General features: G+C 36.0%; 1 protein-coding gene across 1 annotated transcript in view; it reads left to right on the top strand.

Moving 5' to 3' along the window:
* RP1 (RP1 axonemal microtubule associated) overlaps positions 1 to 21,329 on the top strand; it is a 161,373-nt gene that overhangs the window by 114,202 nt on the left and 25,842 nt on the right. Inside the window, exons 42-46 of the mRNA XM_077784119.1 lie at positions 2,332 to 2,471; positions 6,853 to 7,105; positions 13,500 to 13,741; positions 16,236 to 16,362; positions 17,988 to 18,136. Of these exons, the coding sequence (XP_077640245.1) occupies positions 2,332 to 2,471; positions 6,853 to 7,105; positions 13,500 to 13,741; positions 16,236 to 16,362; positions 17,988 to 18,136 (911 nt within the window). The remainder of the gene's footprint in view (positions 1 to 2,331; positions 2,472 to 6,852; positions 7,106 to 13,499; positions 13,742 to 16,235; positions 16,363 to 17,987; positions 18,137 to 21,329) is intronic.

Genomic DNA, 21,329 nt, shown 5'->3' with positions numbered 1-21,329 from the left:
TTTTTTTAAACACATCCGAGGATGGTGACTCCACCACCTCCCTAGGCAGACAATTCCAGTACTTTATCACTCTTTCCATAAAAACTTTTTCCTAATATCCAATCTATATTTCCCTTGGCACAGCTTCAGACTGTCCTCTGATTCTGTCAGCTGCTGCCTGGAGAAAGAGACCAACCCCCACCTGACTGCAACCACCTTTCAGGGAGTTGTAGAGAGTGATAAGTTGTAGAGTGACCTCTGAGTCTCCTTTCCTCCAGGATAAACAACCCCAGCTTCCTCAGCCATTCCTTACAGGGTTTGTGTTCCAAGCCCCTCACCAGCCCCGTTGCCTCCTCTGGACACACTCAAGCATTTAACGTTCTTCGCAAACTGAGGGGCCAGAACTGGACACAGCACTCAAGGTGTGGCCTCACCAGTGCTGAGTACAGGGGGAGAATGACCTCCCTGCTCCTGCTGGCCACACTATTCCTGATACAGGCCAGGACACCCTTGGCCTTCTTGGTCACCAGGGCACACTGCTGGCTCATGTTCAGTCAGCTGCTGACCAGTACTCCCGGGTCCCTTTCTGCCTGAGCACTGTCCAGCCACACCATCCCCAGCCTGTAGCACTGCAAGGGGTTGTTGTGGCCAAAATGCAGGACTCAGCACATGGATTTATTAAACTTCATCTTATTGGACTCTTCCCATCCATCCAACTGTTCCAGGTCTCTGCAAATTTACTAATGAAAGAGTCAATCCCCTCATTCATGTCATCAATACAAATATTGAACAGAATGGCCCCAGCACAGAGCCCTGAGGGACACCACTGGTGACTGTCCCCAGCTGGATGCAGCACCGTTCACCACCACTCTCTGGGCTTGGCCATCCAGCCAGTTCCTAACCCAGTGAAGAGTGCTCCTGTCCAAGCCTTGGGCTGCAGCTTTTCCAGCAGTGTGCTGTAGGAGACAGTGTCAAAGGCCCGCTGGAGTCCAAATAGACAACAGCAACAGCCTTTCCTGCATCCACCAGGTGTGTCATCTGGTCATAAAAAGAGACCAGGTTGGTCAAACATGACCTAACCCTCCTAAACCTATGCTGGCTTGGTCCGATACCCTGGCCATCCTGTAAGTGCTGTGCACAGGTATCTAGTTAAAGCATTTTCTTCTGCCTTAAAGCAACTGACATGTATTGTTTTCACTGGACTAAGTACCAATTTGAAAGTCTGAAAAACGCACAAAGCCCAGTTAGTATATTTGAATGACAGTTTTCAGAAAATGACTGATTTACACTTAATGAGGGACTAATTCACAGATTAAAAAAAAGCTGGAGCAAAGTCATAATGGCATGAATTACAAAGAGAAAATGCAGGGGCTTTTGAGGTATTCTTCAAGCCCCATTTCTGCCTCTGAAGCCATATTTCATTTCATCATTGTATTTAAAATATGATAACATCTTCCTTTGTTCAGATTATATTTTATGAAATATGTAGAAAATAATTCTCATTCATTACACTATGAACAGAAGTCTTGGTTAAAATATTTAAAACTTTTTGCATGTAATATCTAACTGGAGGCTAGACTGCAAATAGAAATATATCTTAAGAGTCTGTTATAGCATTTAATTCTTCACAGAACCCATTAAAAATCCTCTGTCATACTGCCTCAAGGAATATGTACTCATATTATAACTCATATATATACTCATAATATAACTCATGAGAGAAAAGTCATGGCAAGTCATCCTTTGTTGTGAAGAATAATAACAATGCATATTTGTAAAAATAGCTGAGCCATATCTGCTGAACATATTAAATCATGTTGGCCATAATTCTCAAAATATGAGATTGAAACACAGTTCAGTTGATCCAGAAAAAAAAGTGGTTTTCATCATATATGTCTGTTTTTTTTCCTTGGTAAAATGTTAGAGTCGTTAAATCCTAACTCAATTTAAGACCAATAATTCCTACAAGAACTCCTGTTTTTTGTGTTTTTTTTTTTTTTTTTTGTTTTTTTTTTTTTTTTTTTTTTTTTTTTTACAAAGCATGATAAAATCAGTCTGAGTCTTTCAGGTGATTCCAGAATCCAGAAGTAGAATATTTTCTTCTTCTGTAATGCAAGCATGGATTCTTGCATTGATTCATAAAAGACATTTCATCCCTAATGCTGTAGTGTGTGCTGTGAGATAGCTAGCATTCTATATGAAACTCAGAAAATTGATGTCAATTTCTATAACTTAATTCCTTGGTCTTGAAATTAATCTTGTACCTAAAATATATTGGTTTATAATGTTTTATAATTACATTTCTAATTATCTCATTTGGTAATATTTTGTGTTACTGATTTTTCATGGCAGAAGTCCTTTACATCATCAATGTCCATACAGGAACACTGCCTGCATCAGAAACAGATGCAAATGTATTTATCACAGTATTTGGAGAGAGGGGAGATTCCTGCAAAAGGAGACTAGGGCACTCACATTTTGAAAGAGGGCAGGTTGGTACTGAGTCATTTTCCTTACATGTTTTTTTTATTTATTTAATTTTATTATTTTCTAATTCCATATTTCTTTCCAATTATGAAATACCACCATGGATGTTACACTCTGGTAACCTGTGGAACGAATGTGCTACTTGCTAAGTATAAGCATTTTACCTGAATTGAGATTCCAGTTTAAGAATAGTTTGAGTACAAATAAATTTAAAATCCACAAACTCTCAGTAAATGTTCTTAGAATCTGGAACTCAATCCAATTATATATTAAATTCTATGGCCTAATTTTCATCCATTTGTGAAGCTAGTATAGAAATATCAGGTCTATTTTCTGTGACTGCTCCATTAATTTTTTTTTAATCACCCAGATGAAAGATTTTAAATGTATTAGCTACTATATGTTAATTAATCTGTTAAATTGCAAACAGGTAAACCTGGTTGTAAACATAACTGTCTGCTCAAGATAAATCCTATGAGATTTTCTGGTTAACCTTTGCTTATTACCATATTAATGATTATATCTGCACAGCATGCTCACCCATATCCTGAACTGAGAGCACTAGATCAATTAATCCTGTACAATGAAGCAGAATCCTCTGCTTTCATACTGTTTCTTATGCTCTTTTATGCCTGAGATGCCATAACTTTCCTAGGCAAACTGTTCTACTGCTTTCCTAGCCTTGCACTTAACTCTTCCTTCACTAGATTTATTATGTCTTCTTGAGCTTAGAAACTTAGAAACCAGCCACATCATTTTGTTCCAGTCATACTCTAGTCATTGATACTGTTTCTTCCATTAATTTGTATAAATTCTTCTATAGACATGATAAGTGTCCACAGTGTTGTATCAATTTAATTGCACTTGATCTGCTACCTGAGTAAAACTAAACTTTCACATATTATTTAAATCTCATTCCACATCTTCCTTTGGAAGACATGGTGAATGTTTTCTTCCATGTCATCTTCTCTTTGCTTCTCTCTTGCTTTATAGACCTCTACCCTCTGTGCACTTGTATTGCTGCATTGTTCTGTGCAAAGAAGAATGTCTCTTTAATCTTCCTACTTAGTCTTTTCTCTATGTTGTTCTGACTCTTCGATAATACTTCCTTTTTTTTCAGATGCCATTTTTTTCAGAATCCTGCTGTCTTAGTCCAACCTGTGCTATAACAATATAGGAAGAACTTTATGATGTTGATTGTCTGGATAATATTATTAAAAATACAGGTTAATCTTTGGTATTTCTGAGGGCAAATATTTATGGACAACTAGAAGGTTAATCAAAAATGTAAAGGCACATGGTCAGTGACATAATCTGGAAAAGAAGTCTAAAAAGAAATAATTCACGTGGCATTTCATACTGGTTGTTAATACAGAGTCAGTGATACAGCTGTTAGTGATAAAGAATTCACAGCCATTACACTGAGCTGCAGAGTGCTGAGTGTCTTCCCAAACAGATCCTTTGTTTTCAGGGAGCAATTTTTGTGCTGCAGACAATGAAAGTGTTCATCAGCTTAGGTATTTTGTGTGTTCACATTCTTCATTGTTCGATAGGTTCCTGGGAAAGAGTTGAGCAGTGGGATGGCAAAATGCTCTGACCATAATGAGCTATTTAAGGTAATAAATATTAAAACTGGTGGCAGAGTCTGCAGAAGAACCTCATACACAGTGAATGGGTAATAAAATGGCAGATTAAATTCTCTGTAGCTAAATGAAAAGCAGTAGCTGTGAGGAGGAATAACCCCTTAAATTTGCATGCAAAATGATGGGCTCTGAAATATGAAAGTAGTAGGATATCATCTCAGTAGAAGTAAAACAAAAGGAAAATCAAACAAAAAATTATTAGAAATTATTAAAAAACAAAAACAAACCCAAAAAATCCAGCCACTTCAAGGCATGAAACACAGTCATGCCTCCAAATGTGTTCACTAGTACAGATGCATAATAGACACTGTGTTTTGTTGATTCACTTGTCTTAAAAAGTGCAAGAAGAATGTCAAGTGGTATGAAATATCTTCCATACAAAGAACAGTGAAGTGAACACATATGGTTTAGTCTGGAAAGGAGATGATGATAAGAGGAAAGGTGAGTGAGATAAAAAAATATAAAATGGCATACAGAAAAGAAACATTTCTATTTCTTTGTGAAATAAAGGAGCTCAGGAGCATTCAATATAATGTGCAGGTGGCAGATTCAAAACAAAAGGAGGTGGCTTTTTGCTCAATGTGTAATTAATACATTTTACTTTCTGACACAAGATGTTGCAGATGGTAAAGACATATTGGTGCAAAAAGCCATTGCACATTGTCATGGAAGACAATTTTCCACTGAGACTGTTAAATGCAAAGATGTAATCTCTGGCTCAAGCAATCTCTGAACCACAAATTGGAAAAGGCTGAGAGACTTTATATTCAAGAAGCATCCCTATATATTTGCCCTGTTTTTCAGCTCTTCCATAGAAATCTGTTAGTGGTAGCTGTTGGCAACACTATACTAGATGGGCTAGATGGATTTGCAATTTAAAATACTACTACCAGTCTTACATTCCTTTTACATAGAAGTACATCAATAAAAACGTTGGAATTTTTTAGTTTAGTGAGAGATTCTAAGACTAGAAGGTGAAAGGACGGAATGTAAAAGGCAAGCTGTCTTGAGAGACAAGATTTTGTCAGCAATATCCCTGAAAAATGTGGAATGTAGAGGCAAAGAAAAAAAGTTAAGGAAACTTGATATATATATAAAAAAAAAATCTCTCTTGATTGAAAAAGAACATGAATATAAGGAAAATCTAGGAAGACAGAAAATTTCAACCAAGTGTAAGAAAACAGATTAAAATGGGTTTGCAAAACAGTTTAAACAAAATCCTTTTGGCTTTCATTAATTGTACTTCCAGTAGTGTGTTTAATACAGTTCCAAATATCTTTATACTGAAGGAAAAAAAGAAATGTAATAACATCAACCAAAAGTACATTCTTACTAATGCTGAGGGAGTAGGCAATTTAATGTATTATTATGAGAATTCATTGATAACAATGGGTGATTATGACCACTGTTGTTTAATGAATGTTAATTATTATCACAAAGAATGAAACTAATGATAGGTCCCTTTCTCAATTAGAGTTAGCTGTGAAGGAACATGAGTGTTAGCAATACAGAATATTTCCTGTAAGTCAAAGGTCATGTAGACTGACAGGAAAATTATATTTGGATTGGAACTACAAAGAATAAAATTAAAAAGCAATGAGTACTCCCAAAAAGTTATTTGCAAGATGTTCCTCCCAGCTAGATCTTATTTTGGGCTACATATACTTACATGCAGGGGTATATCTTGCCATGGTAACTGTTTGAGGATATCGTGGATATAACAAGGTATGAATGCTGGAAGTCCTAAGGCAGTGATAGGAATAATAACTTGGATGTATTCTTTTTCTGATCACATTGTGGAGAATAGTCTGATATCTGATACAGACAGGAAAATGGACAAGATGACATAATTCGTTCTAAAAATCATTTCTTCCTTCATTGCTTTCTGGTCCTCATCCTTTTTCCTGCCTGGTGGCAAATTGGCTGGCAACAAATAAAAATTATAGCGTCTGTTTCTACTATCCATCTGGGGTTTTTTTAATGTCACCCACACACATGGCCATGTATCTACCCACCCACTTATATTATCTTGCACAGAACACATTCATTCTCTCACTCACATAATTTATTCATCCCAACATGCACTAGTGCAGCTGCCATTTAGCTTTTGTTTACTGGTAGCCGTAGCAATATTTAAACAGATGTCTATTTACATCCGAGGAGCACATCAATTCTTGCCTGTATGCGTGTACAGCCTTAGTTATAGTTTCTAATGTCAGTATCTTCCTTTGTTTGCATAGTCATCCACAGTACTTCTGTTCAGAGTTGAATAATAGAACATTTCCTATTTGAATAATAGGATGTCTTAGAATGTAAAATACTTGAAAATGTTTTAAAATAAAATGCCTTATCTAAACAGAGATTTAAGTTATCAGGTTTATCCTTGTAACTTGAAGAACTCTCTTTGTTTCCTTTATGAAGGATTACTTGAACTTCAATTTTCATGAGCTTTCTCTAGATTTTTTGATCAAAGGTTTGTTTCTACCCAAAACAAGGGGAGGTTTTTGTTAGAAAACCTGAACTGCAGTGATCATATTGAAGAAAAGATGTATATATTCAAGGATCCACGTAGTTTCTGAACAGGTTGTCCAAATATGAATGTCAACCTATAACACTTTTCCATATTCTCAGAGAAAGATACTTCATCATTGAAAGGAATTTGTCTTTCTAAATGCAAACTTCTCAAAGACAGAAGATATATGGTCTAATCAGTTCACCATTCTTTTTGCCTCTATCTTCTCAGGTTTGTATCTCTGAAATTAGAGCAATAAACCTTGGACAGTTAAGCAAAGTGCTTGTTGAGCACCATAATGTGGGTTATGGAGCTGGATGGTACCTTGACCAAGTTGTCATCCATGAATCAGGCAAGACTGAAGAACAATATGTATTTCTTTGCCAGCAATGGTTAGACAGTGGAGTTGGTGATGCACAGATGGAACGAACATTGAAGCTTCTTGGAAAAGTCAGGAATGGAGTATTGACAGGAAAGATTTATGGTAAGGTCCAAAATCCTCAAAACTCCTTCCAGCTTTGGTTTTAATTGTAATCCATAATAATTTTTTTATTATTTTTAAAGTTGAAACCAAACTACAGAAACAGTATAGCTTGAATGTGAATTGCCTCTCTCACACCAATTGTCTCTACAAACAATTTCCTGAGATGGTAAATACAATTAAAATGCTCAGGGAAGAAAATCTAGAGCATAAGGGAGATATTAAGTGACAGAGACAATGAAGGTACTATGATTTTAGTTGAGGTTAGAAAAAAGCTGAAGCAGAAAGAAGTAGGTTGTTCCATATGGCATTCAATGCAGAGCAGAAGGCTCCTGCAACAGCGATGGAATCACAAGAGATACAAAAACTCTTTTAGCAAAATGCGATTTTCCCTTATGTTCATATATTTGCAGAAAGCATTTGATTTTATTTGCAGTTTTCTTTTTTACTTATATCAATGGCACAAGTTCTTGCAAACAGCTAGTTGACCTGAAGTCAATATTCTATCCAAACTGTTTAATTAACAAACAACCAAAATTCAGAAACAACTTAGACACTGAAAACATGCTTTGCCAGGATACTGTATTTTTTAGCTCTCTCATGTGTCTTTCTTGAAGAGGTGTAAAATGCTGGTTTGGGTCCATTTATGAAAACTGAATCAGAACTGATAGACCAAGCTATGTAAAGTTTAACTAATCTGGAGGAGTGAATTGGCATTCTGTATCAGCCATTTTGTAAACCGATCTTTATTAATTTCCATGATCCTGAATATTTCCTTTTATGTTCAGGGAATTTTATACTATACATAGTTGCAGATAAAACTAATAGATTATATCCTCATATTTAGTCATCTGTAGTTAGTCCACACATGAATATCGCATATCATCTAGGAAAACAGAAATAATGTTACTGATACTACAGAATAACAGAAAATCATGGAAATATAAGCATAGTATGAGCAGCTAGAGTAGTGACAATTTCAGAACAAGAAATAGCTATATTTCACCACTGCAAGTATTCTAGGTCTCTATTAAGTAGATTCCATAGGTGTCCTACATAGTCCATAGAGCAAGGTAGATGATCCCTGAGGGTAATTCAAAGAAGCACAAGATTGGTCAAAATCTGTCACATCTTTCTTCACTGATAATATGAAAAGTGAGAGAAACCTTGCATCCTTGTTTATGTACCTTGATTAATGTCTGAATATGGTTGTGTAAAAACAATTGCTTTCCTTGGTTTCCCACACACAGACATAGTCCTCAAAAATCTGAGTACAGATATGATAATAATTTCATGTCTATGGTTATTAATACTCAGTGCTGTATCTATTGAAAATAATTTTTAGTCTGGGTGCATAATAAATCCAGAAATAATATGACAAGTAAGCAGAGAGCCTAGAAGAATGGATAAATAAAAGACAAATCAGCAAAGAGCAATATACCCTAGGTGTGAGAACCCCGGGCTTGGTCTGGGGTCTCATGTGGTGGTGAAATTCCTCCTCCAACCCGTGCTTCCAATGAAAAACTCTGCAGCCTCTTGTTGTTCGGTCTCAAGGCAGTTTATTGAGAGTTATCTAAAAGATTGTCTTCTCGGGCTGCGGCTGTTTGGTCAGCAGCCCAGGCAGAGGCAAACACATACCCTGACATCCTCTCTGTCTGCTGTCTTCTTCTCTTCCCCTGCCCAGGGCTGCTGCTATCTTTTATATGATATATTACGTATAACATGTTTATAGTTTTCCCCCAATACCTACTACCTATATTACAAAGTGCTTTTCTACTCTAAACCAATCTGTGAGTGCCAACATCACCAAGAACATGGAGGCAAGGAAAGAGAAGAAGGAAGCACAGGATCAGCCCACTTTCCTCCATCTTAGAACTTCTGACTCCCATGTACAAAGTAAAACCCCCCTGTACAAGTGCTAAAACTCCCCTGTACAATACTAAAAAAATTTTCCCTCTGTTTTGTAACTACTTTTACTATACTATCTAACCCTTTGTGACTGCTTTTTCCACCTCCAAAGTTGGTAACTCATTCCATGGCTCAAACTCAAAATCACAGCTGTTTCCAGCTGCCTGCCAGGGTCTAAAATGCTTCTGACCAAGGCCTGGAATCTCTAAAAATGTCTGAGAGACATTTTGAGTTCCAACACCTAGGGGTCAGATGGATACCATGGAACTTACTAAATTTCAAGCTAAAACAGATTTTGTAAAGTAAGTCAAACAGTAATGGTTCTTCAACCCTTTACTCATTAAAAGAACCTTCAAAGGTGAGTAACTATTTAGGAACAATAGAGTGCAGACTGAAGATCATGTAGGTATAACCCTTAAACAAATGGAATACCTTGTCTCTCTTCTCATTAAGGAATCATAATGCTGGCCAGGGAAGCAAAAAGCACAGTTACTAATGGGATGAGCTTACTGGAAATCAGAATATTTGAAACATAAATTGAACTTTTAGTTCCATTTACTCAAGCAGTGACAATCAAGGTAGTTGTTAGTCCAGTGGCATATCTAATAACAAGGATTTAAAACAATTTTATGAAGACTTAACATCAGCAAACATAATGCCTCCACCTAAAGAATAGAAAGCATAACGTAGGTGACAATTTACCTAGTAATTGTTAAAATGAAAATCATTATAACACACTTTTGAAGAAATTAATAGTTGAGACAATAGAGGCAAATAGGAAATGAGAAGGAATGCACCATGGCTTTACTAAAGCTAGACTGTAAAACAAGAAGATACGACAGAAATGTTTTGCAGTAAGACAAATGTAATGACATTGAATCTGTCCAAATTCCTGTATTGAATTTTATTTTTTTTATGGCAAATTATTAGGTAATCACAAGAAAGTGAAAAGTAGTAGTAAAAAGAAGAATTGTAAAGAGCTGGAGAAGAGACAAGGAATATGTTAATGAGATCTTTTGTTGCTACAAAGCTGGGAGTGCTATCAGGACATGCAAAGGTTGGGAACTGAAGGACAGGAATTGAACAGAATTCTGTGGCAAGCAGCTTGTATACAATTAGGTGTAAACTCAACTAGCTATTTGAGCTCTCAATTCTGATACATGGTCCTAATTTCAATTGTTTTGGGGTTTTTTAAGAATTAGGAACCAAATAGTAACTAAGGGTCCAAAAACCAGTTTTGATCTGTATTGCCATGTTTTGTAATGATTTCTGCTACACAAATTCATCAGCAAGAGGACCGTGAAAAATATCTGGGTTTGTTATAAGATCACAGGATAACTTTGAGGCAGTAATGTGACATGGCTCTGGGGTTACTGTGACCCCACAGTGTATGTAGGCATTACCAGGGAAAATCTAATTGGATTACTGGCTTTACAGAGAAACTGTGATATTTCACCAGCAATGCTGTATGTTATTGTGGCCACCTGTCCAGAAGGACTAGATCAAATTGGAATAGTTGTAAAGAAGATATGATGACTGAAAAAATGGCAACTCTTTATTGTGAAAGAGTATTGGAAAAAAGTGACAGATTCAGAATAGCTAATGTAATGTTTAAAATGGACGAAGTAGTGATCTATCAAATTAATGGTGGTTTACACATCAAGGAGAGAGGAGAGTTATTTAAGCTAACAAAGTTGTCATAAAAATAAATGGTTTTCAGCAGTCCGCTAATGCCCTCCCAAGGGAATGAAAAGATTTCTGAGAAAGAAACAAAGAAATATTAGATTTTTAGCATTGCACTCTGTGTTGGGTTGACCCTGGATGGATCCAGGTGCCCATCAAGGTTGTTTATCCTTCCCCTCCTCAGCTGGATAGGAGAGAAAAAAAACACAACAAAAGGCTCATGAGTAAAGATAAAGACATGGACAGATCATTCAGCCGTTACTGCTGTGGACCAAACAAACTTGACTAGGGGAAATTAGCTTAATTAGAGTAGGATAATGAGAACTAAACCCAAATCTAAAAATACCTTTCATCTTTCTTCCTGGGCTAAAGTTTACTCCCAATTTTCTCTACCTCCTCCCATCCAGTTGTGTAGCAGGACAGGAAATTAAGCTTGCAGTAAATTTATCACATTGTCTCTATTACTCCTTCCTCTTCCACTCCAGCATGGAGTGACAAGAGATAGTCCTCCTCAAACTTCTCCAAAGTGAGGCCTTCCAATGTGCTGCAGTTCTTCCAGACCTGCTCCAGCATGGGCTCCTTCCATAGGATGTAGTCCTTCAGGAGTAAACCTGCTCCAGCACAGGCTCTCTCCATGAGGCCATAAGGTCCTGCTGGGAGTCTGCTCCAGTGCAGGCTCCCATGAGGTAACATCCTCTTTGGACATCATGGGATCCCCCATGGGCTGTGGGTGAATCCTCCACTGTGGACCTCCATGGGCCATAGGGACACAGCTGCCTCATTATGGTCTTCACCATGGGCTGCAGGGGAATCTCTGCTCACCCTCCATCTGCACTGACCTGAAGAACTGCAGAATTGTCTCTCTTGCATTTTTTCACTCTTCTCCAGCTACAATTATGCAAGTTCTTCTGCCTCACTTTCTTAAATTCCTTATCCCAGAGGTGCTCTCACCATCACTGATGGCTCAGCCTTGGCCAGGGGTGGGTCTGTCTTGGAGCAAGCAGGCATTGGCTCTGCTGCACAGGGAAGGTCTTCTAATGGCTTCTCACAGAAGCCATCACTGAAGCCCCCCTGCTACCAAAATGTGGCCACGCAAACCCAATACACTGTTTTATACTTAACTAAGGAGAAGGAAGGAAGCTGTTTTTAAATTGAATTTTAACAAATTTATCAGAAATTATACAATTTAATTCATATGTTATAGCAGCATATGGTGCTGTACTATCCAGCAGACATAGTCCTTCCATTCCTGGGCAGCTATATATTGATAGTTTAAGGCCAAGTATTTCAGTACTAAAGGGGTAAAATATCCTAGATTATCTCACATGAGATGTGATAAATTTTCATTTGACTTCCATTTTTTCACAACTATCATTGGTTTAATTTACATTTAATGTTCATAGGCATGAAAATAGATTTAGGATTATTCATGAAGTCATAACATTGAAGTTATTTTAGATGATTTTACAGATGGTGAGTACTAAATTTTTATGTCAACAAGTGCTGGATTTATGGTACAGATCCTCACCTGACCTAAAGCAATAAACCTTTATTCACATTAGTTATAGTAGGAGACAAATACTTTCCTGTTGCAGTTAGGAAGCTGAGGTGACTGAACATTCTGAAGCTGAGGTAGGAAGCTGGAGTTTATGAACATAAACTCCAGGAGTCTTTGATTCCATTACTCAGAGTAAAACAACCTGTTTTACAAAATAACTAATTGATATTATCAGATCAATACTGAACTAAGTCATGTTATTAAAAAAATTCTGTTCAATTCTGCAGCAGCCCAGGTGAACAAAAATTCTGATTTTCACAATTTTTTTAAAATTGGAACCATGACTTTGGTAACCCTGAATTTTTCATACATTCTATTAGCATGAATTAAAATATTAAAGCTAGTTAAATCAGTGACTTTTTTTGATGGAGTTCTTGATCTTCAAAACTGTCCTGTTGATTGAAGTTTTAACCAAATATCTGTTCCATACAAAGTTGCAGAAGTTACTTAGGAGTCTACCTGACATTCTGAGACTTCAGGGATCTGTCAATTCATCTCCAGTGCTTAAGTGACTAAATGCTTCAAAAAGACCTAGGAAAAATTCTCCTGGAGTGTTTCCTGAGTCCCTAAAGTAGACAAATCTGTGTGATGCTATATAGGACTATTTTTAATCTCTCAGCAAACATTACTTTTTCATAGAAGAAATGGATAAAGTTTTGTATTTTGCTGTCATGATAATTATGGTGAGGTGTGATAATAATATTCCTTTTCAAGAGCTGAACCAGTTGATCTCACCACCATATTCCTATAGTATGTATGCAGCATATTTTAACATGTTCATTTAAGTAAATCCCCAAAAAGTTAAAATGAAAATATTCTCTGACCAAAGGCAAACCTGATAACCAATATTATCTTGTAAAAAATATGCTGGTTTTGAATGGTGACTAGTGCAAAAAAATATTTGAAATCATCAGGGGATATTTATAAGGGTCAGGGGAAGAAATTAACAGATTGTCATGGCTCTTCACAAGTCTCTGATGTTGAACTGGGCAGTCTCATCTGCACTTTGTTCTTGGACTGGCACATCTCTAAAGTATCAGCTACCTCTATGAAAGCACTGATGTCCAAATTTGCTTTTCACTAAATCGATAACAGTGAGTGAACGTGTTATGTGCCAGTACTTGAGCTCAGTACAAAGGTAGGAATGGGTTGCTAGTCCCTCACTCCTCAGCCTGCTACAAATTGCTGTATTATTTTGGATATTCAGCAAACCCATTAATTTTTTTGTCTGCTGTTTTATTTCAACAGGGACTTGGGATATCCATGTCACAACTAGTGATATTTCTTCAAGTTCCGTGAACCCTATAATGTGTCTAACAGTATGTGGTGAAAAAGGAACTTGTACTTCAGTCATACTCCCCAAAGGATCCCTTAAAAAAGAGCAGATTTATGAGACTTCTATTGAACTAAGTAAGAAATTTAATACTATATTCAAAGTTCGCCTTGAAATTGAAGAAGCTGGAGAAGGAGAGACTTGGCATTGCCGTGAGGTAAAAATTAAAACCTAAAGTAATTATTTGTTTTGTCTCAATTATATATATATATTTTTTTTTCTTTCTATATTCTATTGTTATTTCTTCCAGTTTTCATTCCTGTCTGAGATTGCTAAATTTTTAATTTACAGAAGCTGCAACAGTTGTAGAGTGCTAACTTCAGAGACTGTTCAAAACACTAGGATAGCTATGGATAACAAAAATCTTATGAAATTGGATGGATTTCTGGAGAGCCATATATACAGATGTGCCATCATCTCTAGCATATCAAGTGATGTCTTTTCAGAACTGTACTCACTGGCATACATTGCAGTATTTACATAACTTCAAATTGGCTGTTACATGTTGTAGAGTCAGTGATCCATGGTGAATAATTAAGGCAGACACTAGAAATGCATTTTGATGAAACTATCTGCCTTTTATGTTGGCATGTGAAAAAAAGAAGTGAATAGCAAAAGTGACAATCTTTCTTCTGATATCCAGCTAAAACCTGACATCACACTGAAACTGCTGTGGCATTTCACTATACGAAGAGATGTCTTTATCTTCTTATGCTGGAAAAATAAAAACAATTATAAAGGAAAGATTAATCTTCTTTAAAATTGCAGACATGCTTTTGTCCATTAATGTTTCTATTTTATTCTTATTAAAAACTGGAGAAAAAATAATTTTTCTTCCCAATACATGGTATTACTGAGTTGAACTCCCTGACATTTAAATGGTAGGCAGGTTGTTAATTTCATCTTCATAGCCAGATGAAAAAGTCATGCAACAAATCTATCAAAATTAAGACTGCTTCTGGAGTATTGTAGAAGACAGTAAATCACAGGAAAAATTTCAGAACAGAAACTGGCAGCTGAAAACAGTGACATGTATTAGTCTGCTTTACTTCATTAGCTCAGAACAATCACTCAAAGCTCAGTTTAAGAGAAGTCAGCATCATTTACATAAATAAAGGAAAAGATGCACCCTTAAGTAGGAAGAGGTAGAGAAAGAAATTATAAATTTCCCTGCTTTGGGATACATGTCAATTATTTGGGTTTAAGGGAGACATTTCCTTTTATTCCATAATTTTTATAGCAGGACTGTCTGAATCCTTGTATAAAATAACTAGGTTGGTATAAGTGGTTGTAGATAATATCTGTTATTAAAGACAGCTTAGCAGTGTATTTACACTGCTGGTTAGAATCACCATGGTCATTTCTATGCTATTTTGTTTTGATTTTACAAGATTACATCTCCAGAAAGTCTGTGATTTCTGCATTCTATCAAAAGTAAATGCAGGTGTAGTTGGTTGAATTCCACATTTAGATTCAGACTTCATTGTTATAGCCATAACTCAAAATAATAATCCTTATTTTTTGAGGAAATTAGAAAATAATGCTTAGAAAAAAATTAATTAAGGTATGCCTTATTTCTGCAGCATGTAATAGCTAATATCTTCATTCTTGCTTCTTTAATTTCTTGAAGAAATAAAACACAGTAAATAAAATCTGAGTTTCAATAAACTGTTCAGGAATGTAGATATTATTATGAAAGGAAAATTGTTCTAGCATTATACTTCACAGTGCATTTAAAAAACTCCTTTCAGTGTGTCTGTCATAATGAAAAATACTGAGTCTTTCGAAGACAAAATAATGCTCCCATCTCCCAGTGACAATTCGTAACCAAAGTTGGTTTTGCTTACTAGCTTAAAGGTTTGGACATTTTAGTAAGTTAGTTCATGAAAAATTGAAATGGGTGAATTATATGGGCAATTTTTAAACCAGGGTTACTTCCTACAAAGTATTTTTAAATATGTTGTCTGTTCTAGGCTTAAATGGTTTAGAAAATAGGAATTTATCTCAGTGTAGCTGGTAGTACCATAGTGTTAAGATATCTCATTATTAAAACATGTTTTCTTAAAGAAAGAAGAAGCTTCTTAGTAGGATCACCATTTTCTTAGTTTATACACAATTTCATAGAGATTGAAATTAGTATCAAACTCTATATATTCAAGTGATACATATGTGCTGATATATATATATGTCAGAAAGTGTTCTTAATTTCTATATTTCAGTTTTTCCCAGAAACATTCCTTTTTCTTTCTCCTGTTACTTAGAATAAGAAAACATTCTGCACTGAAAAATATTGTGGCATATTGACATTTCTTACAAGCTGAAATGTGCCCATATCAACACTTCTTTTTCTTCCATATGCTGGATGAATAGGTTACATAAAGGAAACTTTTTGAACAATTTCAGGTTTTTTTCCTTCACTGCAGTCTCTGCAGCAAAAATGTTGACAACATTTTAATTACCTTTAATTGGGAAAGATATTTATTCCTTCTCATTTAAAAGGCTGTTTTAAAAAACATTTTAGAAAAATTATTTCATCTTAGTTTAAAATTTTGAAATTATGTGTCATAGCTATTTAATAGTTTGTATTTAGCTATAGTTTGCATTAGGGCACAACAGATGCTGAAATTATTTCTTTTTATTTCTTTGCTAAGGTAAAACTTCAACACAGAGAAACTAAAAATGTTCTAGAATTCCCTTTTTGTCATAACTTTGCTGATGAAGAAGGAGGAAGAGTGACTGAACTTCCAGTTCTTACAGCTGGGTCTCTTTTTCCAGCAGGTTTGTCATAAATTGGAAACACGTGGAGAGATTTGGTCAGTGATGATGTCCAATTTTCAGAGCAGTACCTGCAAAGGATTTTGCAGATATTTTCTGTTAATTTCTTCCTGATGATGCATGGCTAGGTCCAGTCCAGTCCAATGTTTAAAGCCAGTATCTTAGATCCTAAAACTGAGCATTGTGCACTCAAGTCTGATTGGTATCAGTTTGTGACACATAAAAGAGCAAGCATATGGCACTGAAACTATTAAAAGGGTTTTGAACAGTTCTCAGAGTTTAGCTTTTACTCAGTGATATAATTGGGTTCCTTCACAGACTGAGCAAGGGAAATACAGAGGAGATAACTCTTGTACTGTAATTTCAAGCAAGAAGGAGATCCATGCCCCTGCCAGCCCAAACAGCTCTCTTACTGTTTGTGTAGAATTGCAGACATTCTTTCTGTGACCCAGCAGTTGCATGTCATCCAACTCCATCAGAGTTGTGCCTTGGTCCCCTCAAGACTGAATATGTTTAGTTCTGTGTTTTTTATGAGGTTCTATAACCAAAGTTAGAGAAGAATGGAAGAACTCTTATCCTAAATGAATAGTCTACCATGATAATATCTTAGGCCACTCCAGGAGTTAAGGGTTTAGATCAAGCACAGAAGTAATCTGTACATTCTTGCCTCTTTTGCTGTGCTTTCAAAGCTGCTTTTCAAAGTTACAAAGCACTTAGGCAGAAGCTTCTTGAATATGAATTTGAGAAAATATCGATGGGAAACTCACTGGTAAAATTCTTTGCTTTTAAATACTTCTTAGATTTATTTATTTATGGAAGAACACAGATATTTAAATCTTTTAAAATGCTGCTCCTTTTTCTGAGGAGCATTTAACATGAGAAAAGGTACTTTTTCTTTACTTCTCCCCACATTTTTTTCTGCTTTTCAATTGAATGTTTTGGGGATGTGATCTCTTTCTTATTTTAGGGGCCATATCACCATTGTGTTATGCATTTCTCTGGGAGTACAAAGAGGAATTTTACATAAGCAGCTTTTCAAGGAGTATTCAGCTGAAGGGTTGTGTGTTCACACTGTGTGTTCTCTCACATGTAATTGCCTCTCCTGAGGCCAGTAACTCCAACTGGTACAGTGCAGAGTGAACAGACACTGACTGGACCATGATCCAGAAGAAATACAAGAGTTGCTTTCCTCCTGACAGAGGAAAAAAGCTTTCTTTGAACTCCATGAGGCTCTAAGCATAGATTTACTTGTTGAGTGATTTAGTATCATCCATAGCCTAGAAATTTTTTCATTGGAGTGTCATGTATTTAAATGCATGCAAGAGGTGATAAGAGTATTATTTACATGTTTTTATATCAACTTGTTATGTGTTTATTTTTAATTTTTTTTTCTTCTGCCTGGGTTTCAGGCCCACTCAAATTATTTAGCTTATTATTCATTATAATAGTTGCTCCTAAATTCTAATTACAATGCATCTATGTGTTTTTCCAAGCATTACACTATATTTTGGTCCTCTAATCACTCCAGACAGGATGAAAATTGAAAATGTAATAGAAATAATGTATTAAATAACATATGTTTCAACTGGTTTAGGTTTGGTAAACCTTTGCTCTCTTTTTCCCCACAGTGAAAATCTATGTTCTCTACATCACCACGGGAGCTATCCCTGGGTCAGGAACAGATGCAGATGTGTATGTCATGCTGCAAGGCTCCTTGGGAGATACTGGCAGAAGAAAGTTAATTAGAAAAGGAGATGAAACTTTCACTAAAGGAAAGGTATACTTATAAGTTCTGCAAGGTATTTTTCACTTTTAGAACCTGTCTAGTCACTGTGGATTTGGTAGGAATAAGGAAATCTACAAAGTCCAGTTCACAACACTCTGTGATTAAGCACGTGTCTATCAATATCTCAGTCTTATGGGGGAAATACCAATCCTTATGCAGCTAATGCTAGGAACAATGACAGCTAATAAAGTGACTATATCAATGCTTTTATATACAAATTTACATTCAAATTTTAATACCTCTTTTCTGCCCATGCCACTCTTCAACTATGCCACCTTTTCCCGATTTCTACTGTCTGCCCCTCAGTCTGACTCCTGGTCTCTCTCCAGGCTGTCACCACTACCCTCCATAGTTTTCTTTGGTGTACCAGGAGGGTCTTTCATTCACTGTCCAGGAGTGACTCTTGTAGCTCATAGACATAGATCAGTCAAGGTTCAATACTGCTGCCAGACATGCATTTCCTTGATGCATTGTCAGTATAAGCAGAAATTGGAGGGAGTTTAGGTGCTGAATGTGCTGCAGAAACATGGGTAGATTTACAAAAAAATGCATGTCTTTGACATAAAATCTTGTGCCCGTTGTAGAGGTCTAGACAGAGGGAGTAAAATTTTCAGCTGAAAAGATCACAAGGTATTTTGAACATGGAATAAAAAAATTGCTTGTATTTACTCTGGCTCTTTTTTGAAAACAAATTTGAGAATTGAAACAATTTTTAAAAGACTCTAAAACAAATATCTGTTACAGAAAATTTATGTTGGAATAGTTGAAGTTTAGAGAAAAATCCACCAGTGTCTTGTAACTAGTAAGTTATTTTTTTCTGTTGGTGTTGGCTGCCAAGAAAATGAGAGCTTCTCCAAGGATGTAAGCTTCCAAATCAGCCTAGACTGATAGCCAAAGCAGAGACATGGTATGGTATGTGTGATTAGAAGGAGCTCAGCTCCTAACTACCCCTAACCTCATCAATTCAGTGGGAATTGAAAGTGAGTATTATATTTCAGCCACTTGAAATACTTACTCATAAGAAAAATTGGAGAGTTTAAATCTTTATTTTTAAGGGATTAAATATTGTGGATAAGGCTACTCAGTTTTGGTAAAGCCATATTTGTCTTCCCTGAAGACAAATGCTGAAGTTCATGTTATGGTTTATTGATAAGCTGATTTAGCTGAATTTTATAGCCGCAGTCCTTTTGTCCTCATGACGTAAAGTTAGTTAAATATAAGTTTTACTAGATTCCTCCTTAAATCATAGTCCCACAGATTAATAATCTGATTTTTAGACTGGTAGTTTTTAATGAAGAGGGACCAGGGATGCACATCTAGAAATGTTGACTAAGTAAGCAGAAGTGAACCACAAAGATTTATAACCCAAAGGGTACTTTTATAGTATTAGCATCTACTTCAGTTTAGCTCAGAATTTGTCTCTCCTACAGAGTAAGATTCAGATCTGGCATGTAGCCATGTCTTCATTATTTATTTGACATTTTATAGGAGCACTGTGTGAATATAACACAGTATCATTATATTTCTAAATGTAGAAATCAGCACAGGAGGATTTTAAAGCTCTAAAAAGAAATGCTTGTAGATAAGTAATAGAGAAACACATAAAAGTCTTGATTCACTCAAAGTTCAGTGAAAATAAAGGTATTTGGTTAATTGAAAAGTATAAAATTATTCTGCAAGAAAGGCTCCTGCCTATGCAGCATTATTTTTTCATTATATGTTTTGGAAATTTCCCAATGTTTTCTTCCCTTTAAAAGTAATCTCCAAAAGGACTTTCAAGTGTAGAATGTCTCTTTCTATACCAGCCCAATCACATATTATGCCAAGAACCCCTGCAGACAGAGATTCTGCACTTGGTGGTTTAGGGGATTTTGAGTATAACAGGCAGAATTTGCATTTGGAATCTTAACAGTTGTTCTGACATTTTAAAATGTGCTTTTCCTTGCAATAATTTTTCCCCTGACTATACTGTAACAGCTAGTGAACTGGAACACTGTTTCTGTTCGAAAACACATCAAAATATGGTGTTAGTCTCACAGAATGTCAGGGCTGTTACAAGCAACAGTTTAGCCATGCAGAATTACATAGAAATATTTAAATATTCAGCAAAGTTTGCAGTGGATTGAAGATATTCTTCTCTCATCTAACACATTTTTATTTTCATGAGCTAAGTTACATGTTAGTAAAAGAGTGAATTAGAATCTTATATCTGAAAGGTTTCTTTGTGCCTTTCCAAAGTCCTTGCACCTGTGAGACCAACAGAGAACTTGTAGGTAAAGTAATGTGCATGATATGATTAATTCACCAGTAAGGCCCTGTAGCTCACCCCTGAGAAGGCAGTGCTGTCACCAGTGAGAGCTGAGCTTCTGGTGATCTCTCATACAAATGAGCATGAGGACTTGTCCTGCAACAACCATAGTCTTTCAAATTGTTATTACACTGATGCCTTGTTTGACATTCTCCTAAAAGCTGTGAGGACAGGCAACGCAATCTCAGCACACATCTTCATGCTTTCAGGAAATCCTAATAGTATTTATTCATTCTTTGTTTGTCAGTTTAAGCCTGATAGATGTTACCTGCTTATGAGCATTTTCTTGAACCAAGTATACTCGGTGCAGAAATTCTGTGAAAACCAGGGCCCACTTGTGTAAAATCCTTACAGTACCTCCATGTTGCTTCTGACACACAATATTTCTTTAGCAAATATAATTCTTGATGCTTCTTTATATGGCCTTTGATAGACTTGCTGTATGCTCTGTCCATATGGCTGTGAGTTATTCAAAAACTTCCTCTTTGAGAATGTGGGTTTTTTCAGATCAATTCCATCAAAAACAGTAAAGTACACTGAATATGTTATGACTGATATTTAAGTACTTTAATCTAGGCCCTATGAAATTGGCCAGTATTTTAAGTACTCCACTTTATAGAAGCACTAAATTCTCTGACAATTTTTGCTTCATTCTATTAGTATTTGAAAAGATATATTCTTTATCCTGCCCTATATTTAGACATCAACTGCTCAGGTTGGTGCCATGGTAACTGCAGCACATACAAAAATTTTCAGTGAGAGGTGACTGTTGGTGCTCAGTTTCAGTACTCACAGATTTAGCACTGACAATTAAAAAAATACTTCGGCAAAAAGTCCATGTGTGCCAGAACACACTATGAAGAATCAGAATGTGGG

The sequence above is a fragment of the Lonchura striata genome, chromosome 1, assembly GCF_046129695.1.
Source record: "Lonchura striata isolate bLonStr1 chromosome 1, bLonStr1.mat, whole genome shotgun sequence".
In the NCBI taxonomy this organism is placed as follows: domain Eukaryota; kingdom Metazoa; phylum Chordata; class Aves; order Passeriformes; family Estrildidae; genus Lonchura; species Lonchura striata.
Note: the sequence above shows the minus strand (reverse complement) of the source record. Positions and strands in the feature narration are given on the sequence as shown.